This window comes from Nannobrachium achirus (assembly GCF_963921795.1).
Source record: "Nannobrachium achirus genome assembly, chromosome: 11".
Lineage (NCBI taxonomy): Eukaryota > Metazoa > Chordata > Actinopteri > Myctophiformes > Myctophidae > Nannobrachium > Nannobrachium achirus.
Genome location: NC_137820.1, coordinates 7,338,803 through 7,363,313, shown reverse-complemented (window position 1 = coordinate 7,363,313; position 24,511 = coordinate 7,338,803). Strand labels below are relative to the sequence as shown.

Here is a 24,511-nt window from a genome sequence, read left to right as displayed (position 1 = left end):
CATCAGGGTAGGGTTCATCAATCTGTCAACGTCTAAGAGTCTAGAGAGTATGCAGTCTAGTAGGCTGATATTCTCTAAAATTACCAAATCCCATTAGTACAATCTATTATACATACATACCTGCAGCTGCAGCGATGGCTGAGGCACTCCTTTGTACACCCACATGAAGTGAACTCCCTGCAGGCTTTGGGCATAGGTGGCAGAGATAGTAGCCGTGGCACTAACTGGCCTTCCTTGATCATCCATCCCTTTTCCTCCACTGGAGGAAGAACGGGGAGTGGCAGGTGAGCTTTATTCCATATAGTTGCTTGATAGTGTGCACGCTTGATAGTGTGCACGCATGATATGGAACCTCACAGCATCTGTGGTTGGTGGCAGAATCTCTTGGGGGCGACCTTTGCAGAATAACTTTACTCGTGCTTTGTTGCATGAATCAACATCAAGCACACCATAGATCTTACAAATGAATGTTTCTGATGATGTCACAATATCTTCTGTGAAAGTGCCCTTCCCAAGGCCAGCAAGATCAGTGTGATGTTGTTCGAACACCTGCCAGGCTGTCTTCTTTCCGTGGCCGCTGAACTGAGACACAGTGTCACATCCAGTAAGGGCATGGAAGGCAAGGAGTGTGTCCAGTTGATCCACAGACAGTATCCTGTGAATTTCATGCACTGGGAAAAGCTTTGGGTCCTTTGATGTCCCAGCTTTCATGTAAACATAGGTACATCTGATCTGATCTTGAAGTCTCTCCCCTACACGATACAAGCTGATACACGACTGATCCTTCACTGTATCCATGCACCGATGGAAACAGTAGTCGTGTCAGCACGTGACACAGACGTGCTTCTACTACTGCTTGCTCACTTTGACAAAATCAGATGTATCTATGTCTACATGAAAGCTGGGACATCAAAGGACCCAAAGTTTTTCCCAGTGCATGAAATTCACCGGATACTGTCTGAGGATCAACTGGACACACTCCTTGCCTTCCATGCCCTTACTGGATGTGACAGTGTGTCTCAGTTCAGCAGCCACGGAAAGAAGACAGCCTGGCAGGTGTTTGAACAACATCACACTGATCTTGCTGGCCTTGGGAAGGGCCCTTTCACAAAAGATATCGTGACATCATCAGAAATATTCATTTGTAAGATCTATGGTGTGCCTGACGTTGATTCATGCAACAAAGCATGAGTAAAGTTATTCTGCAAAGGTCGTCCCCAAGAGACTCTGCCACCAACCACAGATGCTGTGAGGTTCCATATCATGCGTGCACACTATCAAGCAACTATATGGAATAAAGCTCACCTGCCACACCCCGATCTTCCTCCAGTGGAGGAAATGGGATGGATGATCAAGGAAGGCCAGTTAGTGACATGGCTACTCTCTCTGCCACCTATGCCCAAAGCCTGCAGGGAGTTCACTTCATGTGGGTGTACAAAGGAGTGCCTCAGCCAACACTGCAGCTGCAGGTATGTATGTATAATAGATTGTACTAATGGGATTTGGAAATTTTAGAGAATATCAGCCTACTAGACTCCATACTCTCTAGACTCTTAGATGTTGACAGATTGATGAACCCTACCCTGATGTACTTGTGCTGGCTATAAACGTTGTATCCCCTTCTCTTCTATTTTATCCAGAAAGAGTCATATGGCATGTATGGAAGCATGCAACTGCAAAAAACTCAACACTTTCAGGAACACTGAGGAAGACTGTGAATAAGCTGCCACAGTAAGGATTACAGAAAGAAGTATTCCCATGTACATTTACTTTTATTGATATTGTAAAATACTATTATATTATATTATATTATATTATATTATAATCCATTCTATTCTATTCAGGAAAAGTGGAATTGGATGCATGAAGCTGCAAGATACCTATGACATCTGCTCAAAATATTGATGACTGCAAATAGGCTAAATTAATGTAGCCTACCTTCATATTAAGGACTATATATAATTTGCATATATGACTTGTTGATAGAAAAATCGAAATCAAAAGATTTTTGATGAATAAAACCATGGTTCATCCTGCTTTTGTTTCTGTTTGATGAATTATGCATCAATAACGAACCTTTTCTGCTATACATGTATGAGTTTCAAGCCAATTATTCACATCTGATCTAAAATCAGGATAGAATTTCAAATTCCCCATGTAGGCTAACCTAGAAAAACACATTTAGTTCAAGTTTCTACCTTGTTTAGTCAAAAAGATTTGCACTTAAATAGATTTCAGCCTTGCAGTGGCGGCCATGTTGGATTTCTCAATTTTGAGCCATTTAGGAACATTTTTGAGCATTATATACAGCAAATTTGGATTCAGCATCCCTTAATACCCCTAGAACAGTTGTATATAATAAATATTCGCAAAATGCCTTCGGGACTTTATACAAGCACATTCTCAGAAATTCTGCCTAGTCTACAATAGGGATGAGCTGTAATTGATTAAGCCCCGCCCCCCTGTAACAGGAAGTGCCCTTCGCCAAACAGGAAGTGCCTCTACATCTCGTGAACCGTTTGTCGTACAGACGCGTGGGTGGCGTCAAATGACTTGATTAAGAGTCCTTGACCTTAATTGGGGCCTATTTCGCCAAACAGGAAGTGCCCCTCACCAAACAGGAAGTGACCCTTTATCTTGTGAACCGTTTGTCGTACAGACGCGTGGGTGGCGTCAAATGACTTGATTAAGAGTCCTTGACCTTAATTGGGGCCTATTTCGCCAAACAGGAAGTGCCCCTCACCAAACAGGAAGTGACCCTTTATCTTGTGAACCGTTTGTCGTACAGACGCGTGGGTTGCATCAAATGACATGATTAAGAGTCCTTGACCTTAATTGGGGCCTATTTCGTCAAACAGGAAGTGCCCCTTACCAAACAGGAAGTGACCCTTTCTCTCGTGCACCGTTTGTCGTACAGACGCGTGGGTGGCCCCATATGACTTGATTAAGAGTCCTTAACCTTAATTGGGGCCTATTTCGCCAAACAGGAATTGCCCCTCACCAAACAGGAAGTGACCTCCTATCTCATGAACCGTTTGTCGTACAGACATGTGGGTGGTGTCATATGAAAAACGATAATGTTAAAGCTTATGCAAAAAATGCTAATGTTAAAAAATGTAACGCTAATGCTAACACCAACCGCTACACAAGGTTGCACAGACTTAGCGAGCTGCAGGCACACTTAAAATTTCTTAGAAATTTTCTTTTCTAGTTTCCAATTACAAACATATTGTAAATATAAAATACATCTCTTATTCTACGTCTTGGTGGCACCTCGACCCATGATGGACTTTTTAGTGTTTCTCTCTGGTTTCAAAAGCATTATATAACACTTTGGTCCAAACAGCGCCACCAAAAGGCCAAAACTAGATGCCAAAATAGCAAAGACCTCCACTACATCGGCATATTTGCCTGGAGAGCTGACATATGCTGGGATGAAGGCTATCCACACGGCACAGAATATCAACATGCTGAAGGTGATTAACTTGGCTTCGTTGAAGTTGTCTGGAAGATTCCTTGCCATGAATGCTAAAATGAAGCTCAGAAGTGCTAGTAAACCAATATAACCCAGCAACACTGCAAAACCAACTGTTGATCCCACGTCACACTCATAGACTATCTTATCACTGTGGTATTGAGTGTTTTTATGAGGAGTTGGTGAAGCAGACACAAGCCAAACTATGCAGATAATTGCCTGAATGGAAGTAAGAGCCAGAACGGTTCCTCTCTGCTGCACAGCACCAAACCACTTCATAATGTCTGCTCCTCCAGGCTTGGAGGCCCTGAACACAGCCAACACCACCATAGTCTTTACCAGGATGCAAGAGACACAGAGAACAAAGCTGATCCCAAACACTGCATGTCTCAGCTGGCAGGTCCACATTCTGGGACGACCAATGAACAGAAGAGAACACAAGAAACACAGTTTGAGTGACAGCAAGAGTTGGAAGCTGAGTTCAGAGTTGTTGGCGCGCACCATGGGCGTGTTTCGATGATAGACGAAGATTCCCAGGACAACGGCACAGATAAGTGTGCCCAGCAGTGAGATGGTTGTCAAGGAGATACCCAGGTCCTCATGGTAGGAGAGGAACTCCACGCTCTTAGGAACACAGCGGTCACGCTGGGGACTGGACCAGGAGTCCTCTGGACAACTGGTGCACTCCGCAGAGTCTTAACAAGGAGGAAAAGTTTAAAGAGAGAGAGCTTAGTAAAGTATTGCCCTAAAGATAACCTACATTGCTAAATCCTACTATCTCATCGTGCAGTGGGAAATGTTTGCTTCACCATCAGGTTATGCGATGCATTTCACTACTTAACCGCAGCAGCCATTGTGTCACTACGTGTCTGGTTGTTCCACTCCAGCTGTTCATTTATATATGCAATATTGTCCATTTTAGACTAGTCAATATTTCAGAAAATGTGCTTACTTAAAGTGCTGAAGGCAAATTGTTTTGAAATCTTGCAAGGAGCAAGAAAAAAATCAACAACTCATGAGTCTCAGTCAAATCATTAAAGATGCAGTGCCATGATTTGTTTCTCTTCTAAAACATAATGATCAGGTATTATGATTATACTAGGAGGAAGATGTTTTCAACAAAAGTGTAAAGAGTTAAAATAAACCAATCGCAACTCCGCCCCTCCAAACACTGTCTCCGCCTCGACCTCCAACTAGTATCACAGCCGCCTCTATTGGGCTCATTCACTTCATTGTAAATACAGCAGATTTTAACACATTAAATATTAATTCTGTTATGGACCCAGAGCTTTGAAATCTCTGCCAAATCCGTCAACAAGGCCTGGCATGCGTTGGAAAAATATGTAGGGCTACACGAGAATTAAAACAAAACGACAGAGAGGAAATTGCCTGGCTGGTGGACCTACAGAGAGCCGTTTACACTGACTCAGATCGATTTAAATATGAATACACTGTATTGGCTAAAATGCCATGATCCATGACTACAAACATCTCATTTTGACCCACTTTACATTTTCATTTGAAGAAAAATGGTAGAAGTTAAAAAAAATTCCACCTGAAACTCACTGGCCTTAAAAGATTCTTCTGTGATTAACATGTAAAAAATATATATATTTTTGCACTACACCCATGCTACCTGGTTAGATCTGGGCCAAATATTGTGCTTTTAGAAACATTTGAATGAAAATATGCTTAGATATCCTAGATATGAAGTGACTGTTGTAGTCCGAAGTCTCTAGTCTTCTAGTAGTTTGGGTGTGGAAATAGTAATATAAACCAACCAGTCTCATTGCTGATCTGTCCCTCAGAACAAGCCATGCAGTCAAAGCAGCAGACAGGTTCTCCTTTCCTTCTGGCCACACGGGTTCCAGGAGAACAGCTCTCACTGCACACTGACCGAGGAGGCTGCAGAGGTAAGGAGCAGTGATCAATTTCACTCTAAACTAAATTACATTCACATTGTGAGCGCAAATTTTAGAAAGCTGAAATTACTTTTGCAGATTCAAAGTTCCAGGAGATTCTGTCTTCATCAAGAGTGAGTTCATCGTCTCCCGAGGCAGACTTCTTGACCACACCTACATTGTGAATCTTTGGGCTTCCATCAGGAAGCCACGCCCAGTTCATTACATCGAAGATTGGTAAAGCATCACCTTTCTCATCAAATGATACAGGATCACCAGACGATGTGGTGAAGTTGACCCTTTCCAGGTAATAGAGAAGCTAGAAATGGTGATGAGCACAATCATGAAGTGCAAGAGAGTTTGGAAAAACGTTTTCTATTTTTTTCTGTAAGGGTTAAGAATGTATGTATGTTTATATTGACCCATCTAATTTTCGTCTAGTGTTATATAAATAAATTGCATGATAGTATGTATGTATGTATGTATGTATGTATGTATGTATGTATGTTTGTATGTATGTATGCATGTAGCCTATGTATGTATAACTTGACAAAAAATCGCTATGAGAATTATTGCCCTCAGATGGTACCGACCAACCCCAGTGGCTCACCGTCTATTTTGTGTATTTTTTTTTTTTTTTTTCAGGACGGATCGTTGTCTTAGCTTGATTCTAACTTGGTTGAACACAGTTTGCAGATTGACATGCCCACATGGTTAACTGTGGGGCTGACATATATATATGTTACAGTCAGTTTGGGTAACTCAGTCAGATTGTGGTAAGAGCGCTCGTTTTGTAGTTCACCACACACCAATCACCACCAGATGGCGACAATAGCCATTCACTAGTGAAGGCGCTGACGTCACTCGTTTGCGACTCTCTTTCGTTTATTTACTAGCCCAGCTCGGCTGTGTTTAGCCATTAGCTTACTATGCCTTACTCTAACCCTAACCCTAACCTTAACCTCAGTAAAACTATGCCTAACCCTAACCCTAACCCTAACCTCCGTGGGGTGAGGCTATCATTCCTGCCGACGCTGCGTTGTTGTGGCTCAAAGCGACCGCTTGTTCCACCCTGCGCCGCACGACGAGCGCTCCGTTTCTCGATCTAACAGTTTCTCTATCTAACCGTGACATATACATTATAACCTCCTGAGATCAGACACATCAAACAGGTTAGTTAGTGTCTGCTGTTGCCAGGTCCTCTTGTCCAGTGCACACCCTTCCACCAGCATCCACCCAATCTAACAGAAGGGGTGCAAATTAGCGTGATTCTAACTTTGTTGGACGCAGTTTGCAGATTGACATGCCCATTGCCCACATGGTTAACTGTGGGGCTGGCGATCTAACGGAAGGGGAACACCAGCGTGCTTCAGAAACCACATAACAGCAACCAATGGCTGCCATATCTCGCATGGAAATGTGGCTCCACCTGGCTCCATTAGTTAAGTGCCGGTGAGCTCCTACTTTTTCAATTCTTCTAGTTTTTCAATGTCATATTTACATTTTCATTATGGTTATTATTCTACATTTGAGTCCAACTAGAAACATTTACAGGTCAACTGAATTCATATCCCACCTGCCATGGCTGTATTGTCTGCAAACTGGCACAGCTGTGCCCAGTGAAAGGCCCTCTTCCTGGCACACATTGCAACATGTCATGGAGGGCATGGGCCAGAGCATACACAGCCTTGTAGATATTATACTCTCCCCTGAGATCAGACACATCAAACAGGTTACTGTCTGCTGTTGCCAGGTCCTCTTGTCCGGTGCACACCCTTCCACCAGCATCCACCCAATCTAACGGAAGGGGTGCAAATTTACACTGAAATGTGTGCTCCCAAAACTGCCTCACCTAAAGAAACAACAATGTAGAAATAAGCATAAATAAAATTGATTGATTGATTGAATATTTTATTAACTGTTTGCAAGTAGAGTGGTACAATTATGCAATGGTGCTAAAAGGATAACACAAAAATCCCTTTAACCCTCTAAGGCCCACGGTTGTAATATTACAACGTTTGTATTTTATCCAAAAAAAGGTTTAAATCGTTTTATTTTAGCTCCCCCTACCACCTAAACACCACCATTGGATTCTATTGTTTAGTATTACAATGCCATTGGCCACAATATTTGCATATAAATACCCCCCACAGGGGCTGACATTCACACCCGCCACACCCGCTGAAATTCCAGAGTTTTGACGAACAACATCTCACTTTTTCATGGAAGCTATACCTCACAAAAACCTAAGTAAAATGCCTGTACTATTTTTTTTGGTGATCATTAGAATGTCTAGAACATGTACATATGTTATTATTGTGAAAAATATCCCCCATATGTAAATTAGAGCATGATTTATGATTTTTGATTTATGGCTATAAAATCTTACAAAAATTTTTTTTTGAAAAAAACATTACATTTTCCTCTTAATAGGACTCCTACAACACCATCTGATTTTTTTCAATTTTTTATTTCAAGTATTTCTTAATGCGGGCCTTAGAGGGTTAAGGGCTCGTTTCCATTAGTGTCCTGTGTATTCCATTCATTGAGCCATTCATTATTTAAATACTGTAAAATAATATATAATGATATGCAATACATCAACACTAGTATGGGATATCAGTAAGACTCCCTAATCGGGAGATAAGCGACCGTCAGGTCGTATGTAAAAATCTGCCTGATGTTGGCACTAAATGGGACAGATCCATGTTGATGACATGACTGTAGACATACTGTGTGCCGCTTTGCGTGATTTTAGGGCAAAATCTGTAGGAGCAGTGTCCAAAAATGTGTTTGAAAAATCGGCCTGATGTTGGCGCTAAATGGGACAGATCCATGTTGATTGATTGATTGATTGAAGAATTTATTAGAAGTTTGCAATAGAAAAAAGTACAGTTTCATGACAGTACAAATCACTGGTACAAGGTCAACTAAAAGGAGATCCTAGAAAGCCGAGGCTTATTTCCACAGGAACCACACTTTAAGTATCTCATATAACATTGAAAGACAGACGGATAGAACATAGTACTCTATCTAGGATAATATCAGTTTCAAAAGCATAACATCAAATACAAAGGCAGAAAAAAAAAAAAAAAGGGGGGGGGGGGTGGGGGAGCATGGGGTCTATTTACAAGTCACGGGTAGCAGCTGTCTGAAGGTGACTTTTCATACCAATTTTGAAGGAGGCTAGGGATTTGCTCTCCTTTAAGGCTTGTGGAAGGTGTTCCACATGTTGATGGTATAGCAGGAGAACGAGTTAGCGCCTTGTTTAGTGTTAAATCTACGTTGATGATGATTAGTGGAGCTGCCTCTGGTGTTGTGATTGTGAACATCCTTGACCTTTAAGAAGTAGTTTGCCAGGTACATGGGTATCTTGGAGGTGTAGTGAATCTTGTACACCAGGCCCATTGCAAGATGCTGTACTCTGTCAGCTACTTTGAGCCACCCCACGCTTTCGTGGTGATGATCGGTAAGGTGGGTCTGAGGTGGAAGACCAAGCACAACCCTAATTAGTTTGTTCTGGGCTGTTTGGAGCTTTAACTTTAAGGCAGCTGGGGCGTCGCGATACCAGACAAGGACTCCGTAATCAATGAGGGGCCCAATAAGAGCACCTCCTAGTGTCTTTCGAGATTTAATATTGATCAGCGGGGCAACCCTTTGCAAGAAACAAATTTGTTGGTTGACTTTTTTGATTACCTTGGTAGTCATTTTTTCACTGGATAGGTTAGCCTCCAGGATGCACCCCAGGTAGCAGATGTGGTTTTTTCTTTCTATCACAGTGTCACCTACTTTAATTGTGAAGTTCTCAACTAGGCTAAGTTTCTGACTAGATCCAAAGAGGATACATTCAGTTTTACCTAGGTGAATTGAAAGTCTGTTGTCATTGAGCCAGGTGCAGATCATGTTTAGTTCACAGTTAAGGGCCTTTTCAACCTGCAATATGTCTCTGCCTGAGACTAGGAGAGCCGAGTCATCCGCGAACAGAAACAGATTTCAGTCACAAGCAGATGACATGTCGTTTACGTATATTAAGAACAACAGTGGTCCTAGTATACTCCCTTGAGGTACACCACAGTTTACAGGGAGGGGGGGGGGGGGGGAGGGTTCCGTTGACTTCCACCATCTGTTCCCTCCCCACCAAGTAAGAGTGCATCCATCTCACTGCTGTGCTGTCAGGACCAATAGCTTTGAGTTTTTCAATTAGAATAGAATGATCGACGGTGTCAAATGCCTTCTGGAGGTCCAGCATGACCATGCCGCAATATTTGCCATCGTGAATTAATCATTCAAATAGATGAGGCATGTATCTGTGGAATGGGACTCTCTGAAGCCAGACTGGAACTCGTAGATCAGTTTATTCTCGTAGATCAGTTTATTCTCTTCAAGATATTTCGCCACCTGTTGATGACATCTAGACATAGCCTACTGTGTACCGATTTGCGCTATTTTAGGGCAACATTTGTAGGAGCAGTGTCCAAAAATGTGTTTTGCAAGAATCAGCCTCCTGGTGGCGCTAGAAGAGGGCAATGTGAGAAATGAGGGGTGGAGGTTGTGGGTTGGCAGCCAAGGAGTGTGTGTGCAATGCTGCGTGATTTTAGGGCAACATTTGTAGGAGCAGTGTCCAAAAATGTGTTTTGCAAGAATCGGCCTCATGGTGGCGCTAGAAGAGGGGCATGTGAGAAATGAGGGGTGGAGATTGTGGTTTGGCAGCCAAGGAGTGTGTGTGTGCAAAGTTTGGTATGGATAGGGGCAACGGTGACGGAGATAAGTGTGACGTGAAGTAACAGACTGACTGACTGACAGCCGGTGGAGGTTTTGATAGTAACGGCGACCTGACGGTCGCAACAACATACTTACTATGTTATCTTCAAGGTTGTTGTCAGGGTCAGGACGTACTTTTAAAATGAAGTCCTTGAGACCTGGTATCTCTCCAAGACGGATGGCAAAACCCAGCGTACCTCTGAGGTAGGGACGGAAGTGAGGAGCCTTGAGATTAGTGTCTAAATTCCAAGCTGAAGAGGCAGGTAAGATCCATTGCAGACCTGTCACATTCTGCCTTATCACCTGTTGAGTGTGTTGGGGAACAAAATAAGTGTGTGTGTGTGTGTGTGTGTGTGTGTGTGTGTGTGTGTGTGCGTGCGTGCGTGCGTGCGTGCGTGCGTGCGTGCGTGCGTGCGTGCGTGCGTGCGTGCATGCGTGTGTGTGCGCGCGTGTTATATATGTATGTATGTATGTACGTACGTACGCACGCACGCACGCACGCACGCACGCACGCACGCACGCACGCACACTTTTTGAATCCCTGAATTGTATTGTAACACAAACCTCCTCGATGACATTATAATAATATGGCCCGTATCCAAATGCAATGACCACACGAGCTGTCGACGTCTTCATCACAGTGACGATCCTCTGGAGTTTATCCAGGTCGTTGTTAAAGGGCAGAGCCTCTGCATAAGACACACAACCCAGACCAGACTGATCCAGGTGAGACTGGAGTAATAGGGCAGCGTCACGACCAGCTTCATCATTGCCAAACAACAGTCCTACCCAGGTCCACTCAAACCTCCTCATAATCTGGAGTATGGCTCGCACCTGATTGGATGAAGAATGGAGGGACAAGTACTTGTGTTAGATTATAAATAGGTACATCAGTGTTTGGAATTGTTACATTCATTATTATTATTAGTGGCCAAGCCACCAAGTGGCAAAGGCCACTCATTGATATTGTACTTCATCATTAGTGGCCAAGCCACAAAGTGGCAAAGGCCACTCATTGATATTGTACTTTGTCTCCATTATTATTCTTCCACCTCTTTTTCTCTAGTGGCTTGACCGTGCAGTCACTTTTTACGAAACTCGGCAGTATGGTCGAGGACTATGCCAAACTGCGAAAACACAAAGCTCGCAACAATTGACTTAAGGGTGGCGCTGTTGGAAGCCTTTGAAAGTGCAAACTTTGAACAGGTATATCTCATGCACTGTTTGACTACCCATGAAACCTGTATACACTTATGCGTCTCCTCATGCCGAACAACTTTTACACTCTGACTTTTGACCTGACCTTTAGATCTCCCACCATTTTGAATTATATGAAAAACGGTAAAAATCTATCTCCTCCTGCAATTTTTGCGTCACGTGCACAGAGCTTTTTTTACATGAACTTTACGTTACTTCTCTTCACAGGGAATCAGGTGGGCGCCAGCTCGGTCAAGTCCAGGCAGCTCACTTTCACGCTAATCTAACTTAAAAAGGGGTATAGGGGGCCATAGGGCCAGTGAGCTCCTGGACGTTCTGTAGTTTAAGTAAGGGGTAAGTGTAGTACTCAAAATAAAGGGGATGCGTGTTTTAGCTCAAGGCTTTCCAATACAGACCGTCTCCACTATATTACTCAGAATAAAGGGGACGCGTGTTTTAGCTCAAGGCTTTACAGTTTTTACAGTTTTACAGTTTAGGCATTTAGCAGACGCTTTTAATCCAAAGCGATTTACAATAAGCAGATAATACAACAAGATAACATGTCAGAACATCAACAACAATATAACAAATACAGTCCATCTTAACTCCTTCTCCTTCTCCTCCTAGCCAGGCCGGCTCACATCCGTCAGATTTCCTTGGATAGGATACGAGACAGTCAATATGTGGAATTTCTATTTAGAAATGAGCAAGAGTGTGTGGAGTTATCTCTTACCGCCCAATGCACGCTTTGCAGCCAGGAGAATGCCAAGATCTGAAGGCAGAGGAAACAGTCTGTATTTGTGCCCCGCCCCACCTGCCGCACTACACAGCTGTCGTCAGTTCAGTTTGATTGAGAAGGTAAGTAGGAACGTAGCGGCCCTCGATGACGCGGCCTAAGCAGGGGCGGGGTCCTTGGGGTTTTACTCTGCCTTCATGCCACTCTCTCGGCCTCCTCCTGGTGGCGCGCTTACCTGGCAGTATTCCTCTTATCGAGATACCACACCTTCCATTGAATGTCATCATCATGTATTTATCAGATTGCAGTAATACAATTCATTGGGTGTTATACAGTGAGTGATGATACCTTAGGCTTAGGCTTGGTGCATGTTTGCTTGAGTTTATTATTTTTTTTATAACATGGCTAGCGACCCCCCATAGAGAATAAATGACCAGCCGCCACTGTACATGACAGTCGCTAACATCATGTTTATCATTACAGCTCCATGCTAAAGGCTGCTAACATTATGTTTATCTTTTCAGCTTCAGGCTAAAGCTGCTACAAGGCTGCTGCAAAATCATGTTTATCATTACTACGTCATGCTACATGATTCGATACTCTATACCATTTTCGACCACAACCACAGCGATCTTAGTGCAAAAATGATTATTTTAATTTAAAGAAAAATACAGAACTTCCTGAGGTAGATGGTAGTACACTTTTTAAAGAACTGCCTTTGATGTTTTCACATTCTAAGTACAAATAGTAACAACTACCCATTACACAGCATGTTGACAGTGTTCAATGAACATTTCCAAATAATTAGACTTTTTCCACATGAATGAAAACAATGCTCTTGAGGTATTGCACTTATTCAAAAGCCTGAGATACTATAGTCACACATTCAAAGTGCATTTAAGTTAAATTAAAAATAAAATAGCAGCCTGCATTTTTTGCCACTTTGAATCAGGCCTTTAAAATAACAAGGACTAAACCAAATAGTCCACTTGCCAGAATCTGAACCCTGGCATATTGAGTACAGTAAGGTTTTATGTTAGAAATGTTGAGTATGGGTCCCCAGCATGTAGAAACTACCGTTTGCTAACTTGCATATGTTGAGCAATTTTCATAATTTGCATAATTCGATTTATTTAGCATAATCCCCCATAATAATGGCTAATATGTCAAAAACTGATTGGCCGATTTGAACAATATTAGAGTGGTTTTGGGGGTTATTGAGGATGCTGAATCCATTTTTGACATTTTCTAAATTCAAAATGGCCGTTTTAAACCGGAAATGGCCATATACCAACTGGAAAATCAACAAAAAAGTATCAAAATCACCCACTTTAAGTTGGTATAAGGCCATTTCCGGTTTAAAACGGCCATTTTGAATTTAGAAAATGGATTCAGCATCCTTAATAACCCCCAAAACCACTCTAATATTGTTCAAATCGGCCAATCAGTTTTTGACATATTATCCATTATTATGGGGGATTATGCTAAATAAATCGAATTATGCAAATTATGAAAATTGCTCAACATATGCAAGTTAGCATCCGGCAGTTTCTACATGCTGGGGACCCATACTCAACATTTCTAACATAAAACCTTACTGTACTCAATATGTCCGGGTTCACAATGGGGCTCTATGGGCTGGCAAGTAGACTAAAAGTAGGATACACATACAAGTAATGTTGTGAAGCAGGAGCACAACAGACAACAGCATCTAAATTCATTGCTTTCCGACCATAGTCAAAGCTATTATCTTGGTTTACATTCATATATTAACTGTTACATCCAGTCTAAGGCCCGCCTACTCAAACTGCATCCATTCATATCCACACACAGGCAAACTGAGAATCTTTTCCGTATCCTCTCTCCAGACCGGATATGCTCATCATTGGTTAGCTTTAGCTTTCGCTAAACAGGACGAAAACAACACACTCATTAACAGGGGTTTACTGGGCTGTGGGCTTGTGTTCTGTGCGGAGTTTAATGCTTCAAGTTAGTTCTAATTGTAATTCATGGTAAGCCTATTTATAGGTCGGCATGTCCGTCCTGGACGGAGGTGCTTTGATAAGTTGGTCGCGTTGGCTCCTTGTTGGCACAGTTCGGTGTCTGTGTTCATCCACAGTAGCCTATACTTCCAAACCGCACTTCTGCGTTTTGTGTACAATCAAAACAGGTTGCGATGGTTCCGCACATGCCATCCTGACGTGACGATTCTTTAGCTTACATAAATTACGACGATAAAAAGAACGCAACAGTGGCAGCGGGCACCAAGCAGACGAGGCAGGCAGGAGGAGAGCATTCTCTCTGTGTGAGAGAATGCCCCGAGCGCTCACGCGCACACACACACGCTCTGTGCTGCTGTGTGAGGACGCAGCGTGTCACAGCGGCAGCGACAAAGGTGGAAACTGATTATCGATATGATCGATATTACAGAGAAGTTATACCGAACCAAATTGATTTTTTCAGTATCGATATTTATCGATATACCGATATTTTTTACAACACTACTGCAGAGACATAATTACCTTCCTTTGATCCATTAACGAGGGGCCATCAAAGTTCTACTTACTGGCATCAGCTAGACACAGACACACACACCTTCACTCTGCTTTAAAAGTGACTGGAGTCTCATTTCTGTTCAAATGCCTTGAATATGATTGAAAATGATTAAGGATTGCTGTGATTATGGTAAGCTTTCGTTTCATATCGCACTCACCATACCTGTAATTTTCACTAGTCCCCCCCTTCACTATTTTTTTTTCTTTTTCTTTTTGGACTGGGATTGGTGGGGGCCAGACAGAACCTCCCCGTGGGCCGCAAATGGCCCACATGCCACCTATTGGGGAACCCTGGTGTAGTGGTTAGTGCCTATGCCTAATATGTGGAAGGTTGCGAGTTCTAATCCCACCTGGGGTTGAGTTGATGCTGGATGCATCTGGTGTGTACACATGTCAAACTCTTTGATGTTGACACGTTTGATAAGGGTTTATATTAAACGGTGCAACGAGGCAGCGTCCGATTGCCGTGAAAGTCCAAAGAACGCGTGGCAACCTTTTCACTTTTGCCTATTACAGAGCCACCAGGAGGCCAAAGAAACCTAGCCTAGTTAATAAACCAGACCGCACAACACCACCCCCTGGCACTAGTGGTGGTGTAGTGTGGTCTGGCCCCTCATGATTGAGAATCCATTTCCACCAGCCACCAGAAAGGGTTAGCCAATCAGGGCTGTAGGCTGTGTGGACACAAAAACATTCCCCCCTCCCCTCTATGACAGGCATCAAACAGGTAGTTGTCTTTGATGCTTTCATTGATTAGAGAGAACACTAACAAGGTCTTGACACTTTTATGGCCCAATCAATTACTTTAGTTCACAACCCCTTTTAAGTTCAAAGGGAGCAATTAAGAGCTCTGGCTGAGCTCACCAGGCTTTAGCCCACCCCCCAGAAATGGAATCTCTCCCTGCAATCCCAGACTCTCTTCCCAAAACGAAGTGTGTGATAGAGGCTGGCACCACAGGCTAAAAGAAACCTACCTGACCTGCTGGAGATTATTATTAATAATTATTATTATTAATGTGTGTACAAGTTCACCTGGAAGACAAAACTTGGTATTGTTCTGAAGAAGGATGGGAACTGAGTCAGGTCACTGAGACAGGAGCAAGACGCATAATAACTGATCTGAAAAAAGCACAATAATTTACAATTTAGGCATTTAGAAGACGCTCTTAATCCAGAGCTATTTACAATAAGCAAGGTAGGTAATACTTCAATAGATCGACATCAATACATAGTCATCTAAAAGCACCTAGTAAAAACTACACATCGTTTCTGTAATGTACTCGATTAGGGGTGTTCAACAGTGGGTCTGGTACCCCTGGCAGATCCTCGGGTTTAAGGGTGCTTTTTCTTTCTTTTTTCTTTTTTACTGCCTTTGCCCTTTGGAATATCATTCCAGAAAGCATGTGGATCACAATTTGCTGTTTTAACACAAACATTCTCCATTACCCTACGATCACAATGCAGACTGGATACACCTGTGTATCCTTGAGCACCATGGACAAAAAAGTGATATTTCAAGCATGTTTCAAGGTTATTTTGTGCAATAAAGTATCTGTCGCATTGGCAAACAACATTAAAAAAGTATAATTTAAAATACATTCATTGAAGCCTAATCTGTATTAAAGTATAGATTGATTAAACATATTTCTTTTTATTAAATAATTACAATCAATGGAAAGCTGTCCTGTGAAAAAAACGAAAATGTCACTTAGGCCCTTTGCGCTCCAAGCCCTCGCAATATAAAGTAACGCCACCCAACACTGACCAAAACACATACACAACAACGTCACTTCCCCCCAGGAAGTCCCTCAATGTCACAGTACATCTGGCCAGGGTTAAAGGGGCCGCTACACTATACTATTCCTTACTCAGCACCTGCCCAAACTTGTGTTGGGGACAGGGACGTGCTGGCCATTGGGAAAAGCGGGACAACTCCCGAAAGTCCGGTTCATTCCCGGCCGGTCCAGGCCGGCCATTAGGAAAAAAATAAAAATAAAATGTCGGCCTTCGTTCCATTTTGGGGGCTGGGCGGCCAACAAAGTAAATCGTCACTGTCGGGCAGAAACCTTGTATCTCCAAGTCTCAAATGTATACATTTTTTCGTAAAGCAAAGCCCTGCTTCATCATATAAGGCCGTTGCATAAAAGTAGTGAAAACAGCAGATCTACAAGCACACAACGCCTCGCACCGCGAGGCGTTGTGTGCTTGTAGATCGGCTGTTTTCACTAGTTTAAATCAAATCAAACAGTTTTGGACATACAAGGTTTCCACCCCACAACGACGAAATATAACTCATGTACAGTAATTGGCCCACTGGCTTGTCACTTGTCATGATCTGAAATGGCAAATCTTTGAGTAGCAGCAGCGCTATAGAGAGAGATCTCTCTCTATAGCGCGCAATGAGGGCCTCTACAACTCTTTTTCCCGGGCTGAATCAGGGGCCCAGCGTCCCTGGTTGGGGATGTACATGTTCTCTCTTTGCATAATATAAAACAGGTTGTGGTAAAAAAGGGGTTCGAGTAGGAAACTTACCATGGGCACTCTGTACAAACCTAATATTCTAGAGATGGCCACAGAGTTCTTTGAGGTAGAAGGGCCCACAATGCCCAGCACTGGAGGAGGGGAGCCGACACAGCTCTCATCCAGTGTGAAGTGCTGCTCTCTCCCACTGAGCAGTGACATCGCTGCAGGGAGAGCAACTCCAAGCGTGACACAGGTATCATGGATGCTGTATCCTAGAGTCACATTGGGCAGCAGGCTGGGGTTTCTGTTGATCTCATCGATGGCAAACGGCATGATCTGGGACTTTCTGAAGCCACTAGTGCCATAACCAGGGCTGACAAGTTTCAGAAAAAAGATAGGAGTGAGACTTTGTTTTTTTTTTGGTTTTTTTCCCCATGTTTTTCCCGGGTTTCTATGGTATATATATATATATATATATATATATATATATATATATATGTATATATATATATTTTTTTTTTACCTGCGGTCCTTGGGCTGGAATGGTTGATCAAGTGCAGCTAACCTACAGGCTGAACAGTGAACACTGCTGCAGGGCTCCAGACAAATCGTCCCATTTTAAACATATTTTTAATTAATTATAATTAGTGTAATAATTATTGTTGTTTTTGTTACTATAGCAGCTGATAAAATATCAAACAGGTCAGGTCATCTTTGTAAAATATCGCCCGGCGTTTACTCGCGGAGCGAGTGTGTTTCTCCACCGCGGGGGAGGCGCAATCCCCGGCCCCGCAGATCCAAGCGAGAAAGCATCGCAGCAACGGCCGTCTGTAGGGCTCTCTCTCTCGCTCCGTCGCCTGCATGTGTGTATGTGTAGAGGGGAGAGAGAGAGTGGAGGAGCAGAGCAGCTGCATTCACTGCGCTTAGAATTCTCCGTGCAACTTTTACCGAGTGAGAAAACCCCCGCAACTTTCGGGAGAGGTCTGTGGGATGGCTGTAAAATGCGTGAGAAATGGCATGTGTGGCGTGTGGCGTGAGAAGAGGTTAAATTGCGTGACTCTCACGCTCAAAGCGTGAGACTTGGCAGCCCTGCCCATAACTAACACAAAATTACACCTTAAGTTTGAAAATCATTGGTGATGAAACCTTTTTTATGATTTAGTTAAATAAATGAATTAATGCCTTACTTTATCTTACAGTGTCACACAAACATAGCAAAGTAGCCGATCTACAAGCTCACAAGACTTCGCACGGGACGTGTTGTGAGCTTGTCGATTGTCTGTTTTTGCTATTTAAAAAAAAGTATTTACATCAAAGTGTAAGTAGTGAAGTGTGTCTGTGGGTTATATGACTATTGAACTAATGAAATATACTGTATTAATAGCTACTGATAGCACTAAATGATTACAATCAATCAAAAACACAGCTTGTTTTTCTCCCCCTGAAAAATAACAGTTTTGGACACAAGGTTTCCACCCGACAGCAACAGGTATAGAAATATACAACATGGACTAATCATGTTACTATAGATCAAAACAAGGTAATAGTTTTCTTGCTTGCTGTTTGTGATACTCACGGGCAAGTGGGACCCTGTTCCTTGGAGGTGAAAGACAGCCCAGGGAACACAGAGACATGGCTGTTGGGGATCAAACCACCCAGAACCACGTCTCCAGCCTTGTACAACCTGTTGAGATTAAACTGTGCCAGTAACTCACAAGAGGAAGACGAGGAAGACAAAGGAGAGAAGAAAGAGAACAACATCATAAATGAAAACAGGTGTACGTCGAGAGGAGCCCTCATGACTGTCCTCCTCTGTCTGACACCCTCCCCCCTCTCTAAAATCTATTGTCCAGTTGTTAGGTTTTATACACAGGGCCGTGCCGTCCCCTGTGCCACCTTATGACATTACGTAATCGTTCACAACACCCATCTAGGCAGTAGCAGAAGTAGAGGTAGGGCTTAACACATTGGTTCTCAAACTTTTTCATTTCAAGGACCTCCAGATTGACAATTATTAGCAATTTACAACAATTTACAATTTAGGCATTTATCGGGCGCTCTTGTCCATTAGCCTGCAGACCCCCCTTTGAAAAGATACTCATGGGACCCCCATAAAAGGCCTGATTTACACTGACACCGAAATCTAGCCTGAATCAGATCTGGGTTACATCAAAAGTGGAATCAGATTTTTTTTTTCAAATAGTCTAAATGCAGACAGGTCACATGCAGGTCACATGAAATCTGATTTCTAGAAACCACATCCAGAGGTAGTTTCAAATCTGATTCAAATCTGATTTCTAAAGATGTGTCAATGCACTAACCTGATCTAACGAGCCAAGTCACATAATATGAAACTTCTAAGGCCGGCTTTACACTGCAGTCAAATCCAGCCCAAATCCGATTTGATCTTTTGGCCCGACTTTTCACACTGCATTTGCAAGTGACACAGATCTGATCTGTGCGTTCTGACTGATTTTAACAGCGTCAGCCCAAAGCTGCCCTGCGTCTACATATCTGCTTTGGTTACCGTGGTAACGACGTCGGCGCCATGACGTCACGTCACAACGTTGATGCTAGTTGATCACGTGTTCAGGAAATGCGACATAACAGTCAAGCGACAACAACAAAAACCTTTTCTCTCCTTTTCTTTACTCTTGTGTTTCGCTCTTCTCTCTGGTTGTATCTATTTAGCTCACATGTTTTCTCTCTCCTCTCTTGTTTTTCTCATGTGCTCAGCGCGCTGTAATATGCGCTGTAATCAAATAGTAAATAATCGCACTCTGTAATGACGTCGGCGCTCCGCGCTCGGGTTGCGCAGCAAGTGACGCTTGGCCACTTTGATGTGACTTGCATGTGACCTGCATACAACTCAATGGGGTGGATGTGGTTGCTGCTTTCAGACTGAGTCAGATGTCCTCAGATCCGATATGGATCGGATTTGAAACCACCTCTGGATGTGGTTTTTCAAAATCGAATTTCATGTGACCTGCATGTGACATGTTTGGATTTAGACTATTTAAAAAAAATCGGATTCCACTTTTGAAGTGACTCAGATCTGATTCAGGCTAGATTTCAGTGGCAGTGTAAAGCCGGCCTAAAATCAGATTTCATGTGACCTGCATGTGACCTGTCTGCATTTAGACTCATTTAAGCAAATGGGATTCCAATCTTGATGTGACAGATCAGATTCAGGCTGGATTTGAAAATCAGTCTGAACACACAGATCAGATCTGTGTCACTTGCAAATGCAGTGTGAACAGTCGGGCCAAAAGATCAGATTTGATAACGAAATCAGATTCAGGCTAAATTTGACTGCAGTCTAAATCCAGCCTTAGAGAAGCCATGTGTATACTGTATATAAGGGTTGTTTCTTACTCTTATAAGGAGCCTAACTAATTTCGGTTCGGGAGGGCTCCCCGACCCGAAATTATTGAAGTTCGGGGGAGTCCATTCATACTTTATTAACGGCTAGTGCCGGAGTCGCTTGTAAATATTGGAGGTCCATGGCATGACAACGTTTGTGGCCAATGAATGAGCGTTGCAGGGCGGATACATATCTGACTGGCCCTCGTGCTGCACGCTGAATGACTGGAGGTCCAGTGAGTAGCAGCTCCAGCAGGCAGCAGCACCAGTGACGGGGTCTCTTCTCTCTCTCTCTCTCTCTCTCTCTCTCTCTCACTCACACTCACAAACGCTCGAGCTCTGTCAAAAACATTTAATCTACAAGCTCACATTATAGACGTGCCGCGGCCGCCTCTCTTGCTGCATGCATGTCATCAGACACACAGTCACAACTCGTTGTGGAAAACATATCAACACGGAACACTAGCAAAGTTGTGTTTAAGCTCTTCTTTTCTCTTTAAAATGGTCGGCGACTAGCGATACACACGTGTGTGTGTGTGTGTGTGTGTGTGTGTGTGTGTGTGTGTGTGTGTGTGTGTGTGTGTGTTGTGTGTTTCGCGCGTGCGCCTCCCAGTCCATCACTCGTCTCCAGCCATAGCGAGAACCAGCTGACAATGTATCTGCTCTGCGACGCTCAATACACGGCCACACAAGCATTGGAAGTCAGCGTGTCTCCCTCCCAAACAACCGCTGTTTCCTTGGCTTCACAGCCGAGCATATGAACTTGGAGCTGGGCTGAATGAATGAGAAGACACCGCTGAGTACCGAAATTAAGTCGGGAGGTCACAACATTTCGGCAGCACCGTGGAGCCGAGTTTAGTCGGTTGACGCCCCCCCAAACCGAGAGGGGAAACCCATATTTGGGTCTGGACATTGCCAAACCGAAATTAGTTAGGCTCCTTATTACAGTGTGAATCGACCCTTAGAATTCTAAGTGAATCTCTTAGTGACAGTTCCTCCTGGGACCAGAGAAAATAATTGGTGGTCAAAAAGCGTAGTCAGACTCTATACGTCCACATATTGGTTTCCAGACCACTTCTAGGCCCCAGATGTTCAACACATTCTTTTCTCATGGACCAATATCAAGAATCTATGAGCTGGTGTTTGTAGGTACTCTAAATCATTATCCACTCCACTTCCATATAGGCCCTTGGCTTAGTGTGGGGTTTAAGGGGAGCAAATGCTAATTTTGTGCAAATTTGTCTTAAAGCGCAACATTTTGCACAGATGTAGCCCAGGGCTTGCTCTAATGATTTAGCTAGGGCGCCCGAGCCGACGACCTTCGGGGTCGCCACAGCGGCCAAATCAAGTTGGGCTCCCATTGACTTTCTATACAGGAGGAAAATACCCAGAAAAACATATTTTTTCTGGGTATTTAAGTAGGATCTGAGGGGTCTAACTAGGGGTTTGTCATGATGCTGAATCCATTGCAGGCATTTGTTTTGCACAAAAAACATTTCTTGGGCTATAAATGGCCTCAGAAAACGATGCATGTATGGGTGAGCATTCATGTTAGTCGGAGGCCTTAGGGTTTTTTTTCTCTCGTGCTAATCAGTCTAAAAGTGCAACATTTTGCACAGATGTAGCTCAGGGCATGCTCTAATGATTTAGCTAGTGCGCCCGAGTCGGCGACCTTCGGGGTCATTTCTAGCCCAAGGAATGTTTTTTGTGCAAAACAAATGCCTGCAATGGATTCAGCATCATGACAAACCCCCAGTTAGACCCCTCAGAACACATTTCCTGCCATTTAACAATACCTTCGTACTCTCATATGCCCCTGTCTCCATAGACGTCCATGTAATTCATAGTGCACGGATCATGCACACCCATGCCTAGATAATGCACCACGTTGCTCACAGCTTTCAAACCAAAAAATCCGAATGGAAATCCGTTCAGGCATTCATGAGATAGCAGCCATTATGTTTTCCTAAAATGTAAACAAAGATGGCTGCCATGTTTGAAAGATGGGGTTGCTATGGGGGTTAAACATGCAATTTCGCGATTGCTATCATGCCTACTACATTTTTTGGGGTCAAAAACGGGAAATTCTCTGGACTATCGGGCCTGGCAGGGAAAGACATTGAAATAATCTCGGGACTATCGGGCCTGGCATGCAATGAGTTAAATAACCAGAAAAAAAATGTTTTTCTGGGTATTTTCCTCCTGTATAGAAAGTCAATGGGGGCCCAACTTGATTTGGCCGCTGTGGCGACCCCGAAGGTCGCAGACTCGGGAGCCCTAGCTAAATCATTAGAGCAAGCCCTGGGCTACATCTGTGCAAAATGTTGCGCTTAAAGACTAATTTGCACGAAATTAGCATTTGCTCCCCTTAAATCCCCACACTATTAGACCCTTTTGATGAGGAATTGAGAATATCGGGCAAACTTGTTTTTCTGGGCTTCTGAATGGGACATAATCGATCTGTAGCCTACTCAAGTTAGAACAATGGTGGGTTGCACTGCTCTACATAACTCATACCATTGAAGTACATCCACATCGCATAACAAATCGGGTTTAAAAGTCAATGTTCGGATATTATTTAACTGATGTTATTTGAGTTGTGTGAAAGCCCTCCGACTGGCTTCTGTACGAACAGACTTTATCTGTGAAAACCACTCAGTCAAACAATAATTCGCAATAAACCAAATGCAAACAATACAAGTTCTTTCTCGTATAATTTTATTTTCTATTTCACACTCATTCACATACAATCACGTCTATCTAAACTTGGATCTATGGAACTGGTCTTTAAAGGGACCCCTGGCTAATACGGGGACGCTCAAGGAACCTACTGCGTCGCAAGAGGGGACGCTTTGGGTATGCCTCCTGCTTCAAGCAGGGGACGCTTTGGGTAAGCCCAGTGGTCTAAGAGAAGGAAAAAAAAAAAGTAATTCCCGAAGTGGGATTCGAAACCGCTATGTAAGGTTTATCAGCCACCCGACGTTACCTATCAGGCCACTATCCACGACGGAAGCGCCGCCGCACGGAGGCGCCGGCACGTTAGTTTTACTGAGGTTAAGGTTAGGGTTTGGGTTAGGGTTAGGCATAGTTTTACTGAGGTTAAGGTTAGGGTTTGGCATAGTTTTACTGAGGTTAGGTTTAGGGTTTGGGTTAAGGTTAGGCATAGTTTAGGTGGTCGGACACGTTACCTCCACGTTGCGTTAGAATCCTCCGCGTTGCGTTAGAATCCACGTTGTCAAAGATAAAAGCCACTATTTGTCAGCCAGGATTGCTAGCTCAGTCGATAGGGTAGCATGGCTACGATCACTGAAGGCGGTGGTTATTTTATCACTAGAACAATTCCTCGTTATACTAATAGTAATATACAGACTACCAGTTTGTCCCATTATTGCACGAATAGAATGTAAACATTAATCAAAGCCCCACGATTATCTCAATTATGTGCCATTCCCAAACAACCCCTAGAGGGAACAACTCGCACATGGCCTTGGCGTCATAATGAAAAGGGGTAGTAAGGTACTTATGCACAGTTATGTCGTTCTTTTAGTCATGGAGAAATTGGTTCAGTTGCTCTGCTATCAATGAATCTGTATTTAATGTACTTGATGGACTATTTAATTGTTGTAACAGATTGATGGTAGAAACTGTTTCTTTTGAACCCACTTACAATAACTCACAGGAATGTTTAAATATTTTAAAAACACATTCTTATTTTAACCACTTCTTAACTCTTCTATATTTAGTAAAACTGTACAACACTCTTCATCAAATCTCTTTGCCAGAAGTAGCTGATCTAATAGGCCACAACATGTGAGCTTAAATCTGCTTTTTGTTGGAGAGTGTTCCTGCCAGAATAGGAAGTGTTTAAATGTAATTTGCCTGAAAATCTATATGACTGAGACAATTTATCTACTATTAAATGATCAATAATTGATTACTGTGTATGTTAAAGCACACATGTGTTTGTGTGTTATACCGATATGAGATAATTACTGATAATTAAAAGATTTTCATATTAAGGCAAAATATTCTACTGAATCTGTGTTGCAGTTATTGATAA

The 24,511-nt window shown here is 43.0% G+C and overlaps 1 protein-coding gene across 1 annotated transcript in view; it reads right to left on the bottom strand.

The window, feature by feature from the left end:
* Positions 1-3,256: 3,256 nt before the first annotated feature.
* Positions 3,257-24,511, bottom strand: part of LOC308293687 (extracellular calcium-sensing receptor-like) — a gene marked incomplete at both ends in the record, with an annotated part of 42,614 nt that continues 21,359 nt past the window's right edge. Inside the window, 7 exons of the mRNA XM_080736282.1 lie at positions 3,257-4,170; positions 5,257-5,380; positions 5,468-5,695; positions 6,953-7,228; positions 10,702-10,971; positions 17,158-17,461; positions 18,665-18,798. Coding sequence (XP_080592408.1) covers positions 3,257-4,170; positions 5,257-5,380; positions 5,468-5,695; positions 6,953-7,228; positions 10,702-10,971; positions 17,158-17,461; positions 18,665-18,798 — 2,250 coding nt within the window. The remainder of the gene's footprint in view (positions 4,171-5,256; positions 5,381-5,467; positions 5,696-6,952; positions 7,229-10,701; positions 10,972-17,157; positions 17,462-18,664; positions 18,799-24,511) is intronic.